At 35.1% G+C, this 26,238-nt stretch overlaps 1 protein-coding gene across 1 annotated transcript in view; it reads left to right on the forward strand.

The window, feature by feature from the left end:
* rudhira (breast carcinoma-amplified sequence 3 protein rudhira) overlaps positions 1-26,238 on the forward strand; it is a 532,797-nt gene that overhangs the window by 70,299 nt on the left and 436,260 nt on the right. The window contains exon 7 of the mRNA XM_090391579.1: positions 24,015-24,122. Coding sequence (XP_090247705.1) covers positions 24,015-24,122 — 108 coding nt within the window. The remainder of the gene's footprint in view (positions 1-24,014; positions 24,123-26,238) is intronic.

Genomic DNA, 26,238 nt, shown 5'->3' on the forward strand with positions numbered 1-26,238 from the left:
GTAGAACAATTCACATATTTAGGAAGTAAACTGACATATGACTTGGACTGTAAAAAAAAAATAAAGATCAGGATTGCAAAGGGAAGAACAAATCTGAAGGCCATGAATAACATCTGGAAAAGTAAAGTGATCAGTCTGCAAACAAAACTAAGAGTACTGGAAACATGCATCTTCAGTGGCGTACTGTACGGATCTGAAACATGGGTAATAAAAAAAGAATCGAGAAAAAGAATTTTGGCATTTGAAAGAACTTGTTACAGGAAAATTCTAAGAATAGGATGGGTACAGAAAATCACCAATGAAGAGCTCTATCAGAAGAGATGCAACCAAAACAGAATCTAATGTAGAAGATTATAAAACGGAAGCTGCAATTATTTGGACACATCTGTAGAATGAGGACCGAAAGATAAAGGCATTTATGTTTGGTATTTTGGATGGTTTAAACAGAAGAGGTAGACCATACAGAGAATGGATAGACAATATAAAAGACTGTTGTGGAATGGGTGTACAAAGACTGCGACACTGTGCACTGGACAAAGAAAGGTGGAAGAAGATAGTGAAACAGGCATCACACATCAACTGGCAGTGAGTCCATGGTTCGTGATGATGATGAAGTGTGTAAAATTCTTAACTTCTACTGTATGTTGGTCAGTTCTAAAACTGCAGAAATCAACTACTAATAAAATCATTGGTAACATATATCTTTCTCATCATCATCAAATTCCTGCCATTTACCCTCAAGGTGTGTACAGGATATGATAGTACTACTTGAAAAATTTACATCATTACTAACTTCCTATCTACAATTTTCCTCCAAATTGGTCTGTTACTTGTCAAGACTCCAACATTATCAGATCTTGTATTTCTATCGTCTAAGGCACTTTGTACCGTATCAATCCACTTATATCTTGGTCTTCCACTGGGTCGTTTTCATGCCAACCTGGCAGAGAACACTTTTGCTAATCTTTCCTCTCCCATTCTGTTTAAAAGTGACCATACCACCTGAGATTAGCTCTGCTAATGCATTCCTGGATGCTGACGATATCAAGTTCTTTTCTAATATCCTCATTTTTTAATATGATATTGCCATTGATGCCATCTGTTCACGCCTATAATCTTTCTCAGGACTCCAATATCTGCTGTCTCTAGTCTTTGGTCAAGTGTTTTACTTCTGACCCAGCTCTCAGATCCATAAGTTAAAACTGGTTTGAACATTGTCTTGTATACAACTAATTTAGAGTTCCGACTAATTTCTCTCTTATTCCATATGAATTTATTCAGTTGACTTCCTACCATACCAGCTTTATTGATTCTGTTGTCTATTTTCATATTTAATTTACCATCTTCACTAAAAATTGTGCCTAAGTAGCTGAAATGTTTTACTTGTTCTATACGTTCTCCGTGCACAACACAGTTGACATTTTCAACGATTCTACCTATTTTCATTGTCTTTGTCTTTTTATTGCTGACCTTCATACCATATCTATTACAGCAGTTATTCAATTTAGTCAGGTAATCTTGCAGACTTGTAGCAGATTTATTTAGAAGTATAACATTGTCTGCATAAAGCAAAGAGCTGACATTAACATCTCCAATTTTGATATCATGTTTAATACCATTTTCCTATATAATGTGATCCATATAGATAATGAATAACAGAGGGGATAATGTACATCCTCTATCTCATCCCAGATTTAACATTAAACCATCTTCCTATACTTCCTTCAATTCCAACTGCTGACTTACAACTCAAAGACAAAGTATTGCTTGATATAATGCCCCCTTGATGCCATATAACTGTAGTATATTGAATAGCTTCTCTCTTGGCATCTTGTCATATGCTTTTTCCAGATCTACGAAACTTAAATACAGATATTTGTTATATTCCCATGATTTCTCAACTATTTGTCGTAAAGTGAAGATCTGATCCTGACAGCCCCTATTTGGCCTGAATCCATCTTGTTCTTCACCAAGCCTTTCTTCCACAATTATTCTAAACTATTTCTCAAGTATACTTGCATAAATCTTACCAGGAACACTCAGTAGGGATATACCTCTGTAATTCTCACAATCAGTTTTATTTCCCTTTTTACATATGGGTACTATGAGAGCTGTACTCCAATCATCAGGAATTTGTCCCTCTGTCCAGGCCTTCTGAACTATTCAGTGCAGCCACTGTAAGTCTTTTCTACCACCATACTTCAGCATTTCTGGTCGAATATCATCTACTCCTGCTGCTTTTCCACATTTCAAGCCTTTGATGGCTTTTTCTACTTCAAGTATGGATATGTATTCCTGACTGCATGCCTGGTCGTTGTTTTTTACCACTGTGCTGTCATCACTGCTTGTTTCATTTAGCAATTTTTCAAAGTAATTACTCCATACTTCAAGGATATCTTTTTATCCTGTTTTCATGTCACCTTCATCATTTCTAACTCCTTTTACAGCACTCTTTCCTCCATTTCTAGCTTCTTCAACAATCTCTAGAATATCTTTCCACCTTCTTGATATTTATTTTCTATGTTCTTGCCAAAGTCCTCCCATGACTTTTGTTTAGCTAGTTTTACACAGTGTTTTGCTTTTTTACATTTGTCTCTGTATTCTCTAAGAGCACAAGCTGACTTATTTGCCAGAAACTTTTGATATGCTTTCTTCTTTTCCTTCACTGCCTCTTTAACGTCCTGTGTCCACCATGGAGTTTTGTTTTTTTCTATCCTTGCAGACAACCTCACTACATGCCTCTCTGGCTGAATCAATCAGAGTTTTCTTCAAGGCTTGCCACTGAATCTGCAAGGTTTGGTTCCTGTTCACAAACTTTATTTTTTCTTCAATAAACTTTGTATATTTTAGTCTACAGTTCACATCTGAGAGCTGCTGAACTTTTTTTCACTTTAAAACTTTCTTTCATGTTCTTCTTTTCAAAATGAAAATCAATTTTATCCTGCTCAAGACTAAATAGTGATCACTTCCAATTTCAAATCCTCTGTACACTGTGGTGTCCTGCACCAGGGAGAAAACATCACTATCAACAATAACATAGTCAACGAGACTTTTCTTATTCCTTGCCTCTTCTCTCTCTCCATGCAAATTTGTGCACATTTTTATGTTGGAACAGCGTGTTAATAATAACCGGCCCATGTCCTGAGCAGAAATCCAACAGGTATTTGCCATTATTATTAGCTTTGCTCTTTTCTCCAAATTTTCCCAAAATATTTTTGTATGTCCGACAATCATTTCCTACTATTTAGATCCGAAGAACGACCAACTTTTCCTTTTTTGTTGTGTCAGTTGCTTCCTCTAAAGTCTCAAAGAATTCCTCCACTTCTACCTTAGTAAAACTTTCTGTGGGGCCATAGGCACAAATAAGTCTCATTGTCCAGTTCCCCATTCTGATATTTGCCCACATAACTCTACTTGAGACTGCCTGCCATTCAAGAAGATTAGCCTCGTATTTAGTGTTGAATACTTTGGCTATTCCTTCTTTTCCTTGATTGTCATTGCCTGAATATAACATTTTGTATTTATTGCTTAGAATGATCTCACCAGTTTTTGTCTTTTTTTGTTTCGGTCACCCCTATTATGTTAAAATGGTATTTATCTAATTCTTCAGCTAACTCCATTCCTTTCATTTCTTTGCCATTCAGGTTTCTTATGTTGATACTACCGATCTTTAACTCTGGTGATGTTGAGTTGGGGTGCATTTTCAGATTTGTTCCAGTAGCTGACTTTTCGTTGTTAGCTGTGGTTTCCTGGTGAAAACAAAACCGCCTTGTTTAACTAGGTGATGCCCCAGCTGGCATGAAATTTTGTCATGTTGTACCATCATTTTGTATTTTGGTTTAAGCCAATAAGAATACAATTTGGTCAGCTAAATCCCAAATTGCCACATATAACTTCCTCATATATATATAATCAACTAATGCCTTTTATATATAGTGAGTAGGTGAGGCTGTTTTAGCCTTATCTAATTTTTGGAGACTGAGTGGGTGGTTCAATCTCCTCTTGTAGCTAATCTGAGATAGCTAGCCTAAGGCTATCACTAATTAAGCAGCACACACAGTTAAGAGACAGCTAACAAGTGCCACCATCTCGTGGTACCTAACCTAACACAATATTTTTAATGTCTGAAAATAGTATGGGTTCTACAGTTGAGAGAAAAAATGTGTACATTAAAGCATTAATGTATTAATGTTTAAAGCTGTCTGTGTATCTCTTCATTGTTGGGCACATGCACACATTCAAGGTCTCATGAATGCCAAAGTTGAATAGCAATGCAATGACAGTCTGAGAGATTATAGCTTAGGTTAGTGTTGAGATGTACTGGATGGAGGACGATTTCTTTAGCTTCTACAATTCTTCTTTCCAGTTCATCATAGCATTAAAAAATATTTTCCCATTTGTCCCATGTAACTGAATGAATGATAGTTTTCATCGTTAGCATCAGCAGAATTCAGGACATGGTTTGACAGCACTTGCTCTGGTTTTGCCATACATCTCTTTTATGTTCCTGTAGACTTAATTCGATGGATTTTTCCATCTGGCCAAAATAAGGCATATTGCAATTACCAAATATGGTAAACACTAAGATATTTCAGATTGTTATGTTTTTGCTTCGGTGTACTGAGCATGCGTGAATAAATGGAGTTTAAGTAGAGCAGTGAAAGAAGTCTGGATGTTACGTTTTTTTAGAACACTTTCTCAAATTTTGGCAACGGAACTAATTTCTATCTTCAATACGATGAGGTGGTGGATTGAATAGTAGGTTGTTAACTGTTTGTTTTTAATAACCATTTAAGAAGTGTTTAAGAAGTGTCAAGGTTGTAAGAACCTTTCTTTGAGGAATTGAAGATGAAGAAATTGAAGTTCTTTGTTAATATCTTCTTCACAGAGGAGGGAGTGAGCACATTTGCCTAGCATAGAAATAATGTCAAGTTTTTGAGGTGGATAGTGATAAGACTGTGCATGGAGATCTCTATTGGTGTGAGTGGGTTTCCTGTAAATAGAGAGTTTCAATTTCTTAGATACATGAGTAAGTTTGACATCTAGGAAATGGAAGAGAGCCATCAATCTCTAATTCTGCAGTATATTGGATTTTTGGATGTTGACTGTTGAGGTGGTCTAGGAAATTCTTTAAAGACTCAGGTCCAAGATTAGGATATCATCTATATATCTTTTTCACAATCTAAGTTTCAATTGGAATGAAGAGATAGTGTTTACTCAAAAGATTCCAAATATAAATTCTCCAGTATGGGAGATAAACGATTGGCCATGGCTAAACCAAAGTTTCGTTTGTAAATAGTGTCTTTAAACTGAAAATAACCAGAATTAACACAATGGATTAATAACGACATTACTTTTTTTGATAATTCATCTTTTAACAGAGTAAGAACTTCTTCTGTAGGCACATTTGTGAAGAGGGAAATGACATCAAAACTAGCTGTAATTTCTTTTTGATTATGTAGGTTTTTGACACTCGAAACAAAATCAACAAAAATTTTGAGAAAAGAGGAGGTTGAGCCGAATAAGCATTTTAAGGATTTGACTAAATACTTTGAGAGTTTATATGTAGGTGAATCAATGACTTCTACAATTGATCTCGGTTTCTTTGTGAATTTTTGGTAATCCATATAATTGAGGGATTAAAGGATGAGGTGAACGAAGAGACAATGAAATATTTCTAGAAAACTCTGTAGTTGTTCTTAGAAGGTTGTTTCTATGGTTATGGAAATCACAAGTTATATCATGCACCTGAAGAAATCTTCTAAGAAGACAAAATTAGTTGTGCAGATTACTTAAAATAGTGTTTCTATTTTTTATCTCTTGGCTTATAGTCATTTAATCTATTTCGACAATATGTCTCTCAGCTGAATAAATCAGTTATATTTGGATCACCACTAACAAATCCAATTTGTTGGTGGTGATCCAATTTCACTTTATCAGATTTGGAAAAATCTGATAAAGTGAAAGGTATGAATTAATTATAGAACTTACTGTTTACAAAAAAAGTATTTAAGGGTGGTTATGTTTTGAAATGCCATGTTTGTCTACTTACTCTAAAGTAAACTGTAACTGCAACTAGAAGTTTTTCTGAGCTTGCATTAAGATTCTGGCTTCCTATTGGTCTCCAATAGCAGACCATGAGATATAAGATGTTAACAGCTCAATATTTGAAAAAGGAATGAGAGATGATAAGGACAACATAAAAGAAAGGAGGAAATATAGAGATTGTGGTGGAATAAAAAGTACATTTCATTGGGAAAGACATTTTTTTTGAAGGTAAATAGGGAAAAATGAACTTTCTGTAAGTGCAACAAGAAAGAAGGAAGATGAAATAAAGTAGTCTGTTAAAGAAATCGGTGATTGAACATAAAATGCAAGAAATCAAACATGATTTATTAGGAACTTTTGGAATATACCATGAATATCCTTTCTATAAATACTATTCCTGTTCGCAGAAACGAAACGAGATATTTGTGGTATGTCAAATCACTAAAGAAAACCAAGATGGAAGATAGTTGATATGAACAGTTTTCTTTACTGCAAAAGGTGAAAGAAAGAAACAGTGTTTTGTTCTTCAATTAAGCAATAAAATAAAGTCGTTTAATCTGGAAATAATAGCTGGATATTTTCCAGCTGTTATTTTTCACTCTCAGACTGTAACCAAATCTGTTATTCTGGATATTGAAGAGAAAAGTCAGATTAAATGACTTTATTTTATTGCTTAAGATACTGAGATACAAAATCTGGAATGAGAAAGGCTCCATTAGTGTTTAACAGTAAGGGATGTATTTGTTGTACTGAAACTTCCAATCGTTAGAAGAAAATAATATTTTTTCCAGACTTCACTGAAACAACATGTTAAACAAAAATGTTCTTCAATTCCTTAATCTTAATTCAGTTAAAGTGAGAAAATGTGTGAGCGAAAGAATGTCTTTTCTGTCTGTTAATTTTGAAGTTTAAAAAAATGAAGTCTAAAGACAAAGAAAGCTAGGAGACTTAATATAGCTTATAAAAGATACTTCATATATATATATATATATATATATATATATAAAACGTGTGACAAATGACTTTTATAGAAGCAGATCTCTGTAGTTTTTGAATTTACCACCACACAGTAGAAGTTTAGTTTTGAGCAGGATAAAATTCACTTTCATTTTGAAAAGAGGACCATGTAAGAAAGTTTTAAAGCTAATAAAAGTTGGAAAGGAAAATGGAAAGGCAGTGGGAGTAGATGATATTTGACCAGAAATGCTCAAGTATGAAGGTATAAAAGTCTTGCAGTGGCTGCACTCTGTAGTTCAGAACGCCTGGACAGAGGGACGAATTTCAGATGATTGGAGTAGAGCTCTCATAACACCCATATACAGTATAAAAATAAAACTGAATATGAGAATTACAGAGGTATTTCCCTACTGAGTGTTCCTGGTAAGATTTATGCAAGTATTCTTGAGAAACAGCTAAAAAAAATCGTGGAGGAGAAGAACAAGCTGGACTTAGGCCAAATAGAGGCTGTCAAGATCAGATTTGCACTTTATGACAAATAGTTGAGAAATCATGGGAATATAAAAAGATCTGTAAGCTTTGTAGACTTGCAAAAGGTATATGACAAGGTGCCGAGAGAAAAGTTATTCAAAAAGCTACAGTTTATTGGTCAGTTGGGCATTATATGAAGCAATAGTTAGTCTTTATTTGAGTTGTAAGTCATCAGTTAGAATTGAAGGAAGTGCAGGAAGATGTTTTGATGTTATATCTGGTGTCAGACAAGGATGTACATTATCCTCTCTGTTATTCATTATCTATATGGATCATATTATGAAGGAAAGTGGTATTAAACCTGATATCAAAATTGGAGATGTTAGTCTCAGATCTTTACTTTATTCAGATAATGTTATGCTTTTAAATAAATCCACCACAAGTCTGCAAGATTCCTTTACTAAAAGTGTTGCAATAAATTTGGTATGAAAATCAGCAATAAGACAATGAAAATAGGCAGAAACATTGAAAATATCAACTGCATCATGAATAGAGAACTTATAGAACAAGTAAAACATTTCATCTACTTAGGCACAGTTTTTAGTGACGATGGTAAATTAAATATGGAAAAAAAAACAGAATCAACAAAGCCAGTATGGTAGGAAGTCATCTAAATAAATTTATATGGAATAAGAGAGAAATTAGTCAAAACACTAAATTAGATGTATACAAGACAGTGTTCAAACCAATTTTAACTTATGGATCTGAGAGCTGGGTTAGAAATAAATTATTACTATTACCTTATTATTATTATTATTACTTCAAGACCTCATGGAGTCAAAGACTCATCTGGGAGGTCCTTTTATCACACACACATCTCATCATACCATGTTTTAAACACACTCAAACTCCTTGCAGACACCACACTCTCAGGCAAGGCATTCCAATCATTCACAACTCTGCACGAAAAAAACCTGCCTCTCACTCCCCTACTCACACCCTCTTTATACGGTTTCCAGGGATGACCTCTGGTTCTCCCCTGATCTCCCACTATTCTCTGTAGAACTTCTCCACCAAACACTAGACACCACAGATATGATAGTCCTGAGAAAGATTAGAGGCATGAACAGATGGTATCAGTGGCAATATCATATTAAAAATGAGGATATTAGGAAAGAACTTGACATTTTTAGCATCCAGGAATATGTTAGCAGAGCTAATCTCAAGTGGTATGGTCACTTAAACAGAATGGGAGAGGAAAGATGAGCAAAACAAGTGTTCTCTGCCAGGTTGGTAGGAAAAAGACCCAGAGGAAGATCAAGATATAGGTGGATTGATACAGTAAAAAGTGCCTTAGAACACAGAAATATAAGATCTGATAATGTTGGAGTCTTGACAGATAAGATTGATTTGGAGGAAAATTGTTGATAGGAAGTGGGTAATGATGCAAGTTTTTCATGCATTATATCCTGTACTAACTCCTTGAGTGTACATGTCAGGAATTTGATGATGATGATAGTAGAAGTTGATAATTATTACATACTATTTTAAGATTTTTTTTTACATACTTGGTAGCTAATGAAGGTGTAACTTACAAGGGTATAATACATTATTATTATGTGACACCTCCAGGGAGTTCAAAGACTCATCGAGGGAGGGCACCTACTCTGCAGCTCTGTCTCCACCACTCAATCCACAACTACAATGAATCGCAACTACCATCATCATCTGCACCAATACCATCTACCTCCCACTACCACTTCTAGTATTTTTCACAGACAATCACAAACATCCATTCCCACGGCGGGATTCAAACCCGCAGCCTTTTGGCTGGAGAGTGGATACGTTAACCACTCTGCCAACCAGGCCAGATTAATGAAAGCAAATACCAATTTAGGAGGAATAATATGTGGAAATTATCCAGTTTTGATTTTTTTCTTATAACAGAATAATTTCCATATAATATTCCTGCTTTTCAACTGGTATTTGCTTAACAGCAGCCATATTATTATCTGGATCAGACATGGAGATTACAAACAAGAAGCTAAATTCAAATTAAATGGCTTTCAAAGAAAGTGTTCGCATAAAATATTAAAAATCAACATCAAATTCCTGATATATATCCTCAGTGGGTTTTGAGGAAATTGTGATAGTACGTCATGATAAGGTACATTAACTTCCTATTGGCAATTTTCCTCCAAATTAATCTGTTATCTGTCCGTACTCCAGTATTGTCACAGTATATATCACTCCACCTAGATTTTGTTCTTTCTCTGGGTCTTTTCTAACCTTTTTTCTTCCTTCTGAATGACCATACCACCTGAGATTAGCTCTGCTCATACATTCCTGAATTCTTACAATGTTAATTTCTTCCTAATATCCTTATTTTAAACATGATTCTCCTATTGATATCTGTTTACTCCTCTAATCTTTTGCTGGCCTGGTTGGCTGAATGGTTAGTGTATCTGCTCTCTAACCAACAGGTTGCAGGTTCAAATCTTGCTGTGGGAATGGATGTTTGTGATTGTCTTACCCTGTGTACTGTTATAACCCCTTGATATAGTGCAGTATGACCTTTGCTGTCCTTGCACCATTAAAACCATAAATCATCATCATCACCTCTAATCTTTCTCAGAACTTTCATATCAGTGTTCTCCAGTGTTTGATTTTTAATCTAGCTCTCAGATCCATAAGTTAAATTGGTTGAACACTGCATACAGCTAGTTAGTGCTTTGATTGATTTATCTTTTATTCAGGCATCGATCTCCTGATATGTACCCTCAAGGAGTATGCAGAATATTATGATACTATTACCTAAAAGTACATTATTACTGACTTCCTATCAACAGTTTCTCTCCAAATTATTCTCTTACCTGCTAGAACTTCAATATTGTGAGATCTTATATTTCAGTCTTCTAAGGCACTTCCATCTGCATCAGTGCACCTAGATCTTTGTCTTTTTCCTGCCATCTTGGCATCAAACAACTGCTTTGCTAATCTTTCTTCTTCCATTCTGTTTAAGTGATCATACTACCTGAGATTAGTTCTACTCACACAGTCCTGAATGTTAAAAATGTCAAGTTTTTTCCTTATATCTTCATTTTTAATTATCCTTTATTCTTCAGAATTCTTTTCACTTGCCTAATTTTTCTCAGAACTCTCATATCCATGATCTCTATTCTTTGATCAACTGTCGTACTTTTAACCCAGCTGTCAGATCCACAAGTTACAACTGGTTTAAAGCACTTTGTGTGCTCCTAGTTAAGTGTTTTGACTAATTTCTCTCTTATTCCATATAAATTTATTCAGATGACACCTTCCATACTAACTTTGCTTTTTCTGCTGCCTGTTTCTATATTTAATTTGCAAACTTGACTAAAATGTGCGTGTGAATAGCAGAAATATTTATTTAGTCTTATAGGATAATTCAGAATGCAGTCGAAGTTTTCTATGTTTTCCTTCCTATTTTCATTGCTTTGGTCTTTTTGTTGCTGATTTTCATGCTATAATTGTTACAGCAGTCATTCATTTAGGTTAAGAAATTCTGCAGACTTATACTGGATTTATTAGGAATATGATATTATCTGCATAAAGTAAAGAGCTGAAATTAATATCTCCAATTTTAATTGAGATTAACATCTCCAACGTTAATGCTGTTCTCCTTCATAATGTGATTCAAATAGGTGTTTGGAGATAGTGTGTACCCCCTATCTCACACTGATTTTACATCAAGCAGTCTTCCTGCATATCTCTCAATTCTAACTGCTGACTTACAACTTAAATATAGGCTCTGTATTGCTTGATATAATGTTCTATTTATACATATAATTGAATTTTTAAAACAGCTTTTGTCTTGACATTTACCTTTTCCATATCAATAAAACTTAAATACAGATTCTCATGATATATGTATATATATATATAGACACAGTTTTGAGCTATGGAAATTTTAACAAAGGGCTCACATCGTCGAGCAAAAAAAGCCGTATATCACACAAAAACGTTTATTAATACAGTTTGTGTACAAATGCCAATCAAAAAATATGAAGGGACAATCAACCTGTAAAGGCTATCATTTTTAAACAAATATTTCATGATCTAAACATGAAATATTTGCACACAATCATCTGTGTTAATTTATCTTACATAAGAAAAACATTTTTTAACTATCAAAATATAATAAGAATAAAATCTTTTATAATCGCACATATGAAATAGTCTGCATTTTTTATAAACAAAATAAATTTCTTTTGTTTACGATTGAAGTTTTTATGACAAACAATCTATAAATAATAAATAAATATCATCTAAACACAATAATATTGAAGTACGTTATATTTCTCTTTTGTTTTTATACTTCAAGTAATAATCAACGGTACCAATCAAGGGGCATTATTTTATAGTCCTATTTATTTATATGTGATTACCAAAAGATTGAATTATTTGTAAAATGGTAGTAACAGTAAATATAATATTTTATTTAATAAAGTCACTTTGTTAGGTTACCGTATGAGTTTTTCGCTTAATATATTTAAAAAAATTGTTTTTTTTCTTTTTTTTTTTGAAAAAATAAAAAAGTAAACAAGAACAAGGGGCTCACAAATTTGAGAAAAATTTAACAAAGGGCTCGGGCAAGCCCCTGCAAGCCCCTTATAGCTCACCCTGTATGTGTGTGTGTGTGTATATATATATATATATAGCAATTTGTAGTATTAACTCAGTACTGGGATATGTTCATATTTATATATACTGACTATAACCAAGACTAGAATAACAATTAAATTTATTCAAAATGTAACATGTTTCATTGGATTGTCCGACTTCTTCTGGCGTGAAAACATAGAAAGTAAGTAAACACTATAAGAAACATCGTATCACTATAAAACGACTATTATAAAATTCAGTTAGCCTTGAATTGTAGCTACAGTTCATGTTGAAGTTCTATTGTTAAGTAGCTGCTTGCATCTGATTTCACGCGTGTGCCAATATCGGATAGCAGAGCTGAAAGAGTCCGGTAGATTATAGCTAAGGTTATTATTTATGTGATTGAGGGTCCATAACAATTTCCTTAGACTCGACTATGCATCGCTGTACCTCGTCACGGCATATATGAAGGTTTGAGGTTGTTGTCCAGTTTATCTCATGTTGACGGCCTTCATCATTTGTGTTTACTGAAAACAGTACATGGCTTGACAGGGCACTTGCTCTAGTTCTTTTGTAGGCAATGTCTCTCTGGTGTTCTTCCAGACGTAGGAGGATGGATTTTTCAGTTTGGCCATAGTATTGCTTCCCGCAGTCACACGTGATTTTGTACACTCCTGGGAATTGTAGATGGTTGTGAGCTTGTTTGTATTTGCTTAAAATCGATCTTAGTTTAGGAAGAGTAGAGAAACAGGTTTTTATGTTGAACGTTCTTAAAATTCTTCTTAGTTTTGTGGAGAGCGAGCTGATATATGGTAAGGTGATATAACCTTTTGGATTGCCTTGTGTTTCTGAGTTGTTTTGATGGTGGCGGTATAGATGCTTATTAATAGTTTTTGACGAGTAGCCATTACTTGTGAAGGTTCTTTGTAGATGTTGTAGTTCATTTTTTAGATCTTCATCATCTGACAGTATTGATCTGGCATGATGTGCTAGAGTTGAGATGATACCCACTTTCTGTGCAGGATAGTGATGTGAGGACACATGCAGGTATCTATCTGTGTGTGTAGATTTTCTAAAGATTAATATTTTAATGTAATCAGATGTCTTAGTAAGTCTTATGTCCAGGAAGGGAAGAGATCCATTTTCTTCAACCTCCATTGTTAATTTGATATCTTGGTGGAAGTTGTTTAAATGATTTAAAAAAGACTGAAGGTTATTGGTGCCAGATAAGAAATATGTCATCTACAAATCTCAGCCAAATTTTTGGTTTAAGAGTAGCTGAGGAGATTGCCTTTTGTTCGAAATCTTCGAAAAAAGATGTTAGCTAATATAGGAGACAGGGGGCTTCCCATTGCCAGTTCCTTTATTTTATTTGTAGATTTTCTTCTCATATTGAAAGTAGCCAGAGTGAACGCAATGTGATAGCATGGAAAACATCTTTTTTGAAATCTTGTTCTTTAAAATATAGAGAACCTCTTGAATTGGTACGTTTGTAAAGAGAGCCACCACGTCAAAGCTCACCATGATATCTGAAGGCTGGAATATGAAATTTTTGATTTTCGAGACGAAATCTGTCGAGTTCTTTATATATGAAGAAGAATTTCCTGTAAAACCTTTTAAAGATGAAGCCAGAAACTTAGATAAGTTGTAGGTAGGCGAGTCAATACTATCTACAATTGGTCTCAGTGGGCAGTTTTCCTTGTGTATCTTTGGAAGACCATATACCCTTGGGATGAGTGGATGTAAAGAGCGAGCGGCAAGGCGTATGTTTCATGGAAGCTCCGTTGGTTTTTGTAAGAGATTGTTTGTTTTGTTATGTATCTCCCTCATTGGATCTCTCTCCATTTCCAAGTATGTATCTGACTCTAATAATGCCAAGATTTTTTCATGGTAATCTGTTTTATTTAGCACTACAGTTGCGTTGCCCTTGTCAGCTTGTGTGATAATGATGTCTTTGTTATTCTTAAGACTTTTTATGGCTAGCATTTCGCCAAGGGATATGTTATCAGATGGAGGTCTTGCATTATTAATCGCAAGTATTGCTTCCATGCGAAGTAAGCTGGCGTCTGCTGCAGGAAGTAGGGATGCAGCTTTCTCCATCTTAGTTAAAAACATTTCCTTGGGAATAGTTTTAGGCGCAAAGACAAAATCGAGACCTTTTTTAAGAAAATGTTCTTCATTATGATTTAGAACATATGACGGATGATTTATCACTAATTTTTTATTTCTTCCATGAAGATTATTAGGGGTTGGTTGTTCTTGTGTTGTCTTTAGCGAATTAAACTTTCTGATAAGCTTATGTTTGTTTAAGTTTTGAGATGTTAATGCCCGATGTGTACTTATTTCTTGAACATGATTCCATGACACGCAGTCTAAGGAGGTCGCTAAATGGTTTTCTAAGGATGATTTTTGAGAAAAGAGAAGAGCTAAATTATGTTTGATATCGTTAATCCTCTCTCTCCTAAAAGTTCTAGTTTTGTAGATTCCGTGTGCTTTTTCACTGGTAATGACTTCTCTGAACTGTAAGAATTTAGGAATAATAGAAGAGAACTTACAACATTTCAGGAAGATAAGTCTGTTGATAGCGTGTCCAATACTCTTAAGTGTCTTCTCATAAGCTTTTGTAGGATTGAAATTATACCCGTCAGAAGGGATATGATAGCAATTTGTCATATTAACTCGGTACTGGGATATGTTCATATTTATATATACTGACTATAACCGAGACTAGAATAACAATTAAATTTATTCAGAACGCAACATGTTTCATCGGATTGTCTCTGACTTCTTCAGGCGTGGGAACATAGAAAGTAAGTAAACACTATAAGAAACATCGTATCACTATAAAATGACTATTATAAAATACAGTTAGCTTTGAATTGTAGCTACAGTCCGTGTTGAAGTTCTGTTGTTAAGTAGCTGTGTGCGTCTGATTTCACGTGTGTGCCAATATCGAATAGCAGAGCTGAAAGAGTCCGGTAGATTATAGCTGAGGTTATTATTTATGTGATGAGGGTCAATAACAATTTCCTTAGACTTGACTATGCGTCACTGTACCTCGTCACGGCATATATGAAGGTTTGAGGTTGTTGTCCAGTTTATCTCATGTTGACAGCCTTCATCGTTTGTGTTTACTGAAAACAGTACATGGCTTGGCAGGGCACTTGCTCTAGTTCTTTTGTGTGACTGTGGGAAGCAGTACTATGGCCAAACTGAAAAATCCATCCTCCTACATCCGGAAGAACACCAGAGAGAGACATTGCCTACAAAAGAACTAGAGCAAGTGCCCTGTCAAGCCATGTACTGTTTTCATTAAACACAAACGATGAAGGCTGTCAACATGAGATAAACTGGACAACAACCTCAAACCTTCATATATGCCGTGACGAGGTACAGTGACGCATAGTCAAGTCTAAGGAAATTGTTATTGACCCTCATCACATAAATAATAACCTCAGCTATAATCTACCGAACTTTTTCAGCTCTGCTATCCGATATTGGCACACGCGTGAAATAAGACGCACGCAGGTACTTAACAATAGAACTTCAACATGGACTGTAGCTACAATTCAAAGCTAACTGAATTTTATAATAGTCGTTTTATAGTGATACGATGTTTCTTATAGTGTTTACTTACTTTCTATGTTCCCACGCCTGAAGAATTCGGACAATCCGATGAAACATGTTGCGTTTTGAATAAATTTAATTGTTATTCTAGTCTCGGTTATAATCAGTATATATAAATATGAATATATATTTATATATATTTTAAAAACATAGATTTAATGACTAAAAATGAGGATTCATTTTTAGTCATTAAATCTAAAAATTCGTGAGGATAGAAGGGATAAAAAGGGAGGGGGAGTGCTATTGATGATAGAGAAAGAGTTATGTCCATACAAGGTAGAGATGCAAGAGGGAAATAGGGCCAGTGGTTTTGAGGCAGTATGGTGTGAGATAGAGGTGAATAGAATCAAATACTTGGTGGGATGTTGTTATAGACCTGGTAATGTGGATGGTGGTGATAGTGAAATGTATAGTCAAATAAGCCAAGCAAATAAGAAAAGGGTGATCATTATGGGTGATTTTAATTATGGCAATATAGACTGGATTGAAGAGATAGCGACTGGAAGTAAAGAAAATGAGTTTCTTGAGTTTTTGAGGGATAACTACCTCAGGCAGTATGTAACAGAGGGCACACGAGGATTAAGGGTCTTGGATTTGGTCATCTCATCGGAGGATGTAATTATAAATGAGGTGTCAAATCATCCACCAATTGGTGAAAGTGACCATGAGGTGATTACCTGGGTGGTTGCCAGCAGTGCAAGGACCCCTGTGAAAAAAGGGCATATGTGGAACTACAAGGGGGGGTGATTATGAAGAGCTCAGGAGACAGCTTGCAGATGTAGCATGGAATGAGGAGTTAGCTGGAAAAGAGATCAATGCAGCTTGGGGGATTTTCAAAAACTATTTAGTAGATGCAATGTCTAAATGTATACCACGGGTGAGAAGGTTAAATAAGGTAGGTGTGAGATGGATGAATAAAGAGATTAAGCATGCAATACAGAAAAAAAAAAGGCATTGTGGAGACAGCATAAGAGAAGTGGAAGTAACCAATTTCATGAGGTCTACAAAGACCAGGCAAGGAGGGTGACTTGGTTGGTGAGAGTAGCTAAAGAGAGGTATGAACAGCAGTTAGCTAATGAAGCCAAAAAGAATCCTAGGGAGTTCTTTCGATATGTAGCCAGCAAAAGAAAGAATGATTATGGAAGGATGACATTGATTGGAGGAAATGGTATAAAGACAGCTGTTGCAGAATGTGTTGTGGAGATACTTAATGAGCAATTCATAAAGATCTTTCAATCTTGTGAATGTGACTTCATGGAGAGATTAAGAGCAGTTGATGATGGGGAGGAGAGACTGACTGTAAGTGAGCAAGAGGTGTTTGGGGAGTTGAGTAAACTAGATGTAAATAAGGCTGTGGGACTTGATAATATATCACCACGTATTCTGAAGGAGTGTGCCAGAGAGTTGACACCTGCCTTGACATATTTTTTTAATACGAGTCTTGCACTTGGTCAAGTTCCTAAAGAGTGGAAGGAGGGCAAGATTGTGCCACTTCATAAAGGAGGTGATCGAACTCAAGCATCAAACTATAGGCCTATCTGTGTGTCAGGTGTTGTGGTTAAGTTGTTGGAGAAGCTTGTGAGAACTAGGATCCAGAGTTGGGTTGACAACAATGGTATAATCTTTGATGGACAGCATGGATTTGCTAAAGGGAGGTCATGTTTTAGTAATCTACTTACTTATTACAATAAAGTGACTGCTTCCTTGGACAGAGGAGAAGGATACACAGTAATATACTTGGATTTCGCAAAGGCTTTTGATAGAGTACCTCATGATAAGTTGACAGTCAAACTAGAGCAGATGGGGTTGGATATTAGATTAGTGCATTGGATTGGAGGCTGGCTATCTGATAGGTATCAACAAGTTGTGTATGGGGGTGCAATATCCAGGAAAAGGAAAGTCACTAGTGGAGTGCCTCAGGGGTCTGTTTTAGGGCCATTACTATTTAACTTATATATTAATGATATTGGTGAAGATTTGGATGGAGATATTCAGTTGTTTGCAGATGATGCAAAGTTGGGACGAACCATAAAGAGTAGTGAAGATGTTGTGGCCTTGCAAGAAGACTTGAATAAATTGAGTGTTTGGGCAAGCAAATGGGGATGTGAGTTCAATGTTGCAAAATGTAAAGTTTTAAAATTTGGAAAACAAAGATGGGATGCAGAATTTATGCTTGGTGAGAATATATTGTTGGAAGTAGAGGAAATAAGAGATCTGGGGGTGATAGTGGATAAGGATCTAAAATTTAGGGGACACATCGCCAAAATTGTGAAGACAACACAAAGACTTCTGGGAATGATGCGGAGGACACTGACATGTAGAAGTAGGGAGATACTTGTTCCAATGTATAAGGCTTTGATTAGGCCACACTTGGACTATTGTGCCCAGATTTGGTCACCGGGTTTTCAGAAGGATGAAGAGATGTTGGAAAGGGTCCAAAGGCGACTGACTAAGGTAGTTTCTGACCTCTGGAATGTTGAGTATGAGGAAAGATTGAAAAGATGTAATTTGCAGAGTCTCGTGGAGAGAAGGAAGAGGGGAGATATGATAGAGACCTACAAGTTGGTAAGGGGTTGTTATAGGATCAATGGTAGAGAAGTTCTACAGAGAATAGTGGGAGATCAGGGGAGAACCAGAGGTCATCCCTGGAAACTGTATAAGGAGGGTGTGAGTAAGGGAGTGAGAGGCAGGTTTTTTTCGTGCAGAGTTGTGAGTGATTGGAATGCCTTGCCTGAGATCGTGGTGTCTGCAAGTAGTTTGAATGTGTTTAAGACACGGTATGATGAGATGTGTGTGTAAGATAAAAGGACCTCCTAGATGAGTCTTTGACTCCATGAGGTCTTGTTTAATAATAATAATAATAATAATAATAATAAAAAACCCGAGATAACTTATAAAGATTTTAATAAGAATAATACGACTAGTTTCGGCTTATAACAGCCCTTCCTCAGGTATTCATAAAGGAAAAGAATAGTAATAAACATTGAAGTATCTAAACAAAACTGGAAATTACAGGTAAAAATTGCCACATAATTGATACATAAAAAACGTATTTTTTCAAGTTGTTCTAACAGGTGTGCCATTGTTTATTGCAAGTGTGCATGCAGGCTCACGTGAACGCCAATATTGAATAACTGCAGCATGGCTATCTGGGATGTTATAACTCAAATTGTTGTTTAAGTGGACAGGGTTCAGCAGGATTTCCCTTGATTCTACAATTTTCCTCTCAAACTCATCATCACAGCGAAAGATATTTTCTGATCTATCCCAGCAAACAGAGTGGCTTTGTTGATCATCATTAGGATTATTTGAAAAAAGAACATGACTGGATAATGCAGTTGCATGAGATCTTTTGTAAGAGATGTTTCTCTTATGCTCTTCTATACGTTGTTCAATAGATTTGTTGGTTTGTCCAAAATAAGGATTATTGCAATCGCACCATAATTTATATACACCTAGATATTTTAGGTTGTGATGAGTAGGTTTTGGATGGCTGATTAGAGAACGGATTTTAGGAAGTGTGGTGAAGAACGTCCTGATATTATATTTTTTAAGGACTTTAGCTAATTTTTTAGAGACTGTGCTAATGTATGGAATGGAGATGCTACCTTTAAAATTAATAATTTCAGTTGTGCACTGTCTAGGAGGATCCAGAAGAAATTTCTTAATAGTTTTTTTAGAGTATCCATTTTGTTTAAAGATAAGAGTGAGGTGATTTATTTCGTTTTGTAGTTCACATGGTTCAGTCAAGAGAGAGCGTGCTCTGTGTCTGTGTAGATATAGTTCTAAGTTTTTGTGGTGGAAAATGATGAGAAAGATTATGCAGATATCTATTAGTATGAGTAGGTTTTCTGTACATAGAGATTTTTAATTTTTCAGAGCATTGTGTAAGCATGACATCCAGGAAAGCTAAGGAGTTATTATTTTCTAGATCAGCAGTAAATTTTATATTAGGATGTTGGATGTTTAGATGAAGAAAATCTGTGAGAGATGCGTGTCCATGATTCCAAATAATGAATATATCATCAACATATCGTTTCCAAACTTTTTGTTTAAATGAGAAGGAAGATATGGCTTTCATTTCAAAATCTTCAAGGAAGATGTTAGCTAGAACTGGGGACAAAGGATTGCCCATTGCCAGGCCTTGTTTTTGTTGGTAAACGGAGTCCTGATATCTTAAGTAACCAGAATGAATGCAATGTTTTAATAAAGTAAACATTTTTTTGGATAATTTGTCCTTTAGTAATGTAAGTACCTCGTCCGTAAGAACGTTAGTAAATAAAGATATAATGTCAAAGCTTGCTAGAATGTCATTTTCATTGATGGGAATATCTTTTATATGCGAAACAAAATCTGTGGTGTTTTTGATGAAAGATGAAGATTTATTGGAGAAATACTTGAGGTACTTTGCTAGATATTTTGAAAGTTTATACGTAGGTGAGTTGATTCCTTCTACAATTGGGCGAAGAGGGATGTTTTCTTTATGTATTTGGGAACTCCATAGATGCGTGGGATAAGAGGATGTAGAGAGTGTAAAGAGAGGCGAACATTATGAGGAAGTTCACTCGCAGTCTTTTGTACGGTTTGTAATTCTCTTCTGTGTGTATATATATATATATATCATGATTTCTCTGCTATCCAAACACATCTATTTGGCCAGCTTGTCTTCTAAGTTTCTCTTCCACAGTTTTTCTTAGCCTCAAATATGCTTGCATTAATAACTACTTAGTGTACAAAGTAATAATAAATATTACTTTGTACACTAAGTAAAGAAATTCCTCCGTAATTCTCACATTGTTTTATATCCATTTTTATAATGAGAGCTCTGTTTCAATCATCTGGAATTCAACTTTCTGACCATGCCTTCTAAATTTTGTATTGCAGCCATTGTAGAGCTTTTCTACTGCCATGTGAGCAAATATCATCTCCTTGGGCTGCCTTTCTGCATTTCAGGTTTTTGATTGCTTTTTCTATCTCAAATATTGATATGTGCTGCTGATTGCATTCCTCTTAAATACTTTCTACTATTCTTCTGTCACTGATTTCATTTTAAGTCTCACAAAGTAAACACTCCAAACATCTAGGATATCTTTATTTTTGGTTTTCATGTTGCTTTTATAATTTCTCATTACTTTTATACCACTCCATTTCTAAGCTCTTTTAATAGCTTCTAGAACATTTTGCTACTTATTTATTATTTTCCTGACCTCTATGGAGTCACAAGACTCATCATAGGAGGTCAGCGCTAGACTGTATATTCTTTCTTACTACTCCTTTAACTTATCCACCATTTACACTTTTACTGTCCTCTCAGGCAGTGCATTCCATGCTCCTACTACACTTCATGCAGAAAACTTACCTCTTACCCTTTTATTCACTACTGCAACTTCCAGGGATGGTTCCATATCCTTGTTCCTTTCCGTCATTCTACCATATGAAAAATCTCCCCAGTGTCAATCCAATAATAATCTTACAACAATGATAACAGCTTACATGGCTCAGTGACATATCCCTCTTTATTTTCTATCCACCAAACTCTGTAGTTTGGGTGGCTTTCATTTGTCCTCATAACTAACATTGTACAGTCCTGCTTCAATTTTTTTTTATCTATGTCTGCACCCTTTCCAAGGTCACTTTATCCCCTTCAAATCCCAATGACCAGATCTGAGCACAGAAATCCAGATGTGGTCAGTCCTCCTCGATGTTGTAGCAATTCTCTGAGATGTTTTCATGGCCTTTGCAATATATCCTCTGAACTTTCTATCTACAATCACCCCAAGATCCCTTACTTCATCCATTTCTACCAGTATAGCCAATTTGACTATCTGATTTGAATCTAAATTACTTTATCTTCTTCACTTAAGATATACAATCTGCCATTGTTGTTATATAATTTTTTCTTAAGTATCTCCCATGCACTGCTTACTTTTTTCTTCAAATTCTTTCATCCTTTATACTACTGCAAGTTGGTTTCTAATTTTATGATAGTTGCCTGCCTTATAATTCCACATAAATTATGCATGCCTTGATACTTCATGCATGTTCATCCTAAAAGCTAGGACTTACATGGTCACTCTCACCATCTGGCGACAATTATGATATCTGTCACAATCAGATCTTTTGATGCTGCAGGCAAGTCTAAAATTCTCGATTGTAATGTTCCCTTCATCACATACTGCTTGAGACAGTTGTCTCTCAAGAAGTCCAAAAAGTTCAATTCTTTTAGTAAAGTATGCTGCCTCCTCTGCCCAGTTTATATTGCTATAGTTGAAGTCCCTATAATGATCACTCGCTTTGCACATGCCAAACTGATTTGCATAAACATTTCATATTCATTGCTATATTTCTTAGTCTGTAGCAACATTCCACTGAATATCTTGTCCTATAAATGTTTTGCACCATATATTCTCAAAGACATTAATTTTATTTTCCATCTGATTCTCTGCCATGAATTATGCCCTAATGGAGCATAATTCATCTCGTATGATGAGTAACATTCTGCCACCCAGTTTACCTTCACTATTCTGCTGAAATATGCTTATATCCCTTTGTTTTCTATTCTTGTTACATCCTCCTCAGCTAACCAAGTTTCACTGATTGCAACAATCTTTAGAGAGACTGAGTCAATCAATCTCACAAACTCATTCCCTTTATTCCTAACACTCTTATTATTTGTGTACCAAAAAACCTCTGCACTGCCAGTATTTATATAACTATTATATTTCTCAAGCCACTAAGGTGGCTTGAGAAATGAGGTATATACTCATCTCTATATGAGGTCATCCCTGTTACATTCCACCCATTCAGTTGTGGTTTACCTGCCCTAACATGCTAATTTGTCTCCAGAAAACAACACTCCAAATACCATTCTTCTATGTCTATGTAGTCCATATCTCTTGCATGTATATCTTCCTTCTATACTCCAATGTATTTCATGTATTTGCATATTCTAGACCTCCCTTCCTACAGACATGTTCTCGTTATATCTCATTCATTATTGCTACTCCTTTCCTCCATTCTGCATTATATCAAGGCAACACACTCGCTATCTTCCTTCTAATACATTTCTGCTGCACTTGCCCTTACCTCATTCTCGGCTCTCTTGCTGTATTATTCACGCTACCTCTCAGGTCATTCATGCCAACCATTATTATCATCTCTAAATTTCCACCTTGTTTCATTGTCACTGCCACACATTCTATCATTTCTCTTGGCAAGCACTCCTCTGACACTCTGCTCTACTCTGCATGCTCTAAATCACAATGTCCATACATAATACTCTAAACAGATTCATTCATTCTTCTCTCACTAGTATCCCTGAATCTTTCTGCTTCTAATCTCTCTCTCTCTTCTCTCCCTCCCACTTTCTCTCCCTCCTCTTATCTCTCTCTATCCCTTGCTCCCACACTCTCTTGATCTTCTCCAGTTTCCTCTCTTTCTCCCATTCACTCGCTGTCTTCTCTCCCTTGTTCTCCTCACACTAGCTAACCTCTCTAGTTAATCTCTATATTTATCCTCCTCAACTCGGACTTCATGCTTTACATTTCCTTTATCAGCAATTCTGTTTCTCTCCCTGCATATCCTGCTTTCACTCAGCATTCACACTCAAAATCACAGCCATCAGACAAAACATATAGGAAAAAAAAAAATATAGGAGGTCTTATCACAATTCCCATGTCTTTTTTAAGCTATTTTGGCAATTAAAAACGAAGTCTAAAATCCACAGTTCTGTGGTGCCTGCTATTTGTGACAGATGGGCTATTCCAGACAGATGCAGATACACATGGCAGAACATATCAGATTGAAAGAAAAAGAAAACATCATGCTTAGCATTCCATACAATAAATGAATGTTTTCAAGCACTTTTTTTGGCAACTAACTGAAATGGCCTATATTGCCTATAGCAATTATTCTAAGGATTCCTCTGAAATGGTATATATGCAACTAGTGTAATATAAAGCAAGGACTTATTTTATATCTGATCTTCTCATCAAACATCTCAGTGACATGGATTTAGGTTATGATGGACATAATGCTTTTGTTGTCATGAGAATAATATTGTAAACATTTGATATCACCATGTATGTATAATTAAACTAATTTACTGTTCATTATTTTGATGTTGTTTGAATGTTGTCTTGCCTCTGATTTGTACAATTTTGTTTCCATATGGTTAATGGTAGCAGTCTGACTATTTTTGATATTAGTTTTACTTGTATTTTATATTTGTTTATTTTTTTATTTATTACTTTATTCAATTTTTTCAGTGCAGGCCAACAGTTCTGTGCATTGAGTATCGTTTCACTAAAGACAGGTGATCAATGTCATTGTATTAAATTCAAAATTCCAGTGGTTGATATTTTATGCAATAAAAGGTAATTACAGTTGAATGTATTGAGAAAAATTATATTAATAAGGGTATAAATATACACCTAAAATCTATTAGCCAATTAACAAAATTAATTTGTCAGTAATATTCTTGTATATTATGTTGATTATTACCTTAAGTGTGTATGATGAGTGTTCACATTACCACTGTTCATATCCCACTGTAATATGAATAATGATGATCACTTGGTCATAATGAAAGTCCCTAACATTAGTCTTCCATAACTCATTCATTGTGGCTAAGCATATATTTTTGGAGCTTTAGTAATAGGCCATAATACTCTGTAAATAAGTGTTCTTTCTTTATTTTACTCCTTATACTGAGCTCATTTAATGCATATAGAATTGGTTAATTATTTTCCTGATAATTTTTCAAATACAATTTGAACTTTTGTACAACATATACTTAATTCCAAGGATAGATGCATAAATATGATATTTTAGAAAGTTCAACTTAATAACTGAGATAAAATTATTATAATTAGTGATGCAAAGACTGATATATGCAACTATCAACCAATCAGTATCTCAGTGGTGAAGATTTTGGAAAAGATGGTTAGGGCTCACATTCAAACATGGATTGACAGAGAATCTTTACTTTGCAACAAACAGCATGGGTTTACCAAGGGAAGGTCATGTTTTAGCAGCTTGCTCACATTCTATAATAATGTTACCATTCAACTAAACAAGAGGAATGGATACACAGTAAAACTTTTGGATTTTGCTAAGGCTTTATACAGAATATGGCATGGAAGACTGTTGGATAAATTGGAGAATATAGGATTGGATTATAAACTATTGGTATGGACAAGAGGATGACTGACTGACAGATCAAAAAGTCGTATATGGGGGGGGGGATGAATCTGCAAGATTCAATGTAACCAGTGGTGCCTCAAGGATCAGTCCTTGGTCCATTGTTATTCAGTCTGTACATTAATGACATTGGGGAAGATTTGATATGCAACGTACAGCTATTTGCTGATAATGCAAAGATAGGTTGGGTAATCAGGAGTGCTGCTGATATGCAGTACTTGCAGAATGATTTGAATAGGCTGGAATTGTGGACATGGGAAAAATGATGTCAGTTCAATGCCAGCAGATGTAAAATCATGCACTTTGGCATGATTAAATATCCACTGTTCAGGCTAGTGATTTTGGAGGTTTAGTAGACAGGAAGTTGAAATTCAAGGGTCATATAGCAAAAATTGTAAATACAAAGAATTATTGTGATACCGAAATGAACCTTGATATGTAAAGATAAGAAAGTCATTTTACCTCTTTACAAGACCTCGATAAAACCTTACTTGGACTATTGCACTCAGGTGTTGTCTCCTGGTTTTTGTGGTGATTCTGATACAGTGGAGAGAGTGCAAAGGAGAGTGTCAAAAATGATATCTGGATTGTGGAATACTGATTATGAAGACATATTGAGAACTTGTAGTCTGCAGACAACTGGGAGAAAGAGGAGTGATATGATTTTGAGAGTTACAAACTGGTGAAAGGGTTATACAGAATTTTAGTAAATGGAATTTTTCATTTCATGGAGGGTGGGGAAAGGACATAAGGGCATCCTTGGAAGTTGATAATGAATGCTCTCAAGAGGAGGATGAGAGCTAGATTTTTCTCTCATAGAGTGGTGCATGATTGGAACAAATTGCTGTTGATGTTGTGTGTTCAAGTAGCATGAATGAATTCAAGGGCATGTATGGTCTCCCTTGTTGAGTTCCAAATTCCCTGGAGGTCTCTCTTAATAATAATAATAATAATTTATTTGGATATATTAATGAAGTTAGCATAGTTAGTCTTTGTGTGTGTACACAATTCAGTTAATAGTGTGTGCATATATATATATATATATATATATATATATATATATATATATATATATATATATATATATTTATTTATTTACTTATTAATTATTATTATTGTAATGGGTGTCTCCTTGGAGTCGGAACTGATATATATATATATATTTTTTTTTTTAATTAAAAAATTTTTTTTTTTAATTAAAGCAGATGGTATGGTCACTTAAATAGAATGGGAGAGGAAAGATTAGCAAAACAAGTGTTCTCTGCCAGGTTGGCAGGAAAACGACCCAGA

The sequence above is a fragment of the Typopeltis vanoorti genome, chromosome 4 (genome assembly GCF_054136105.1).
Source record: "Typopeltis vanoorti isolate ZY-2024b chromosome 4, IOZ_Tvanoo_1.0, whole genome shotgun sequence".
Lineage (NCBI taxonomy): Eukaryota > Metazoa > Arthropoda > Arachnida > Uropygi > Thelyphonidae > Typopeltis > Typopeltis vanoorti.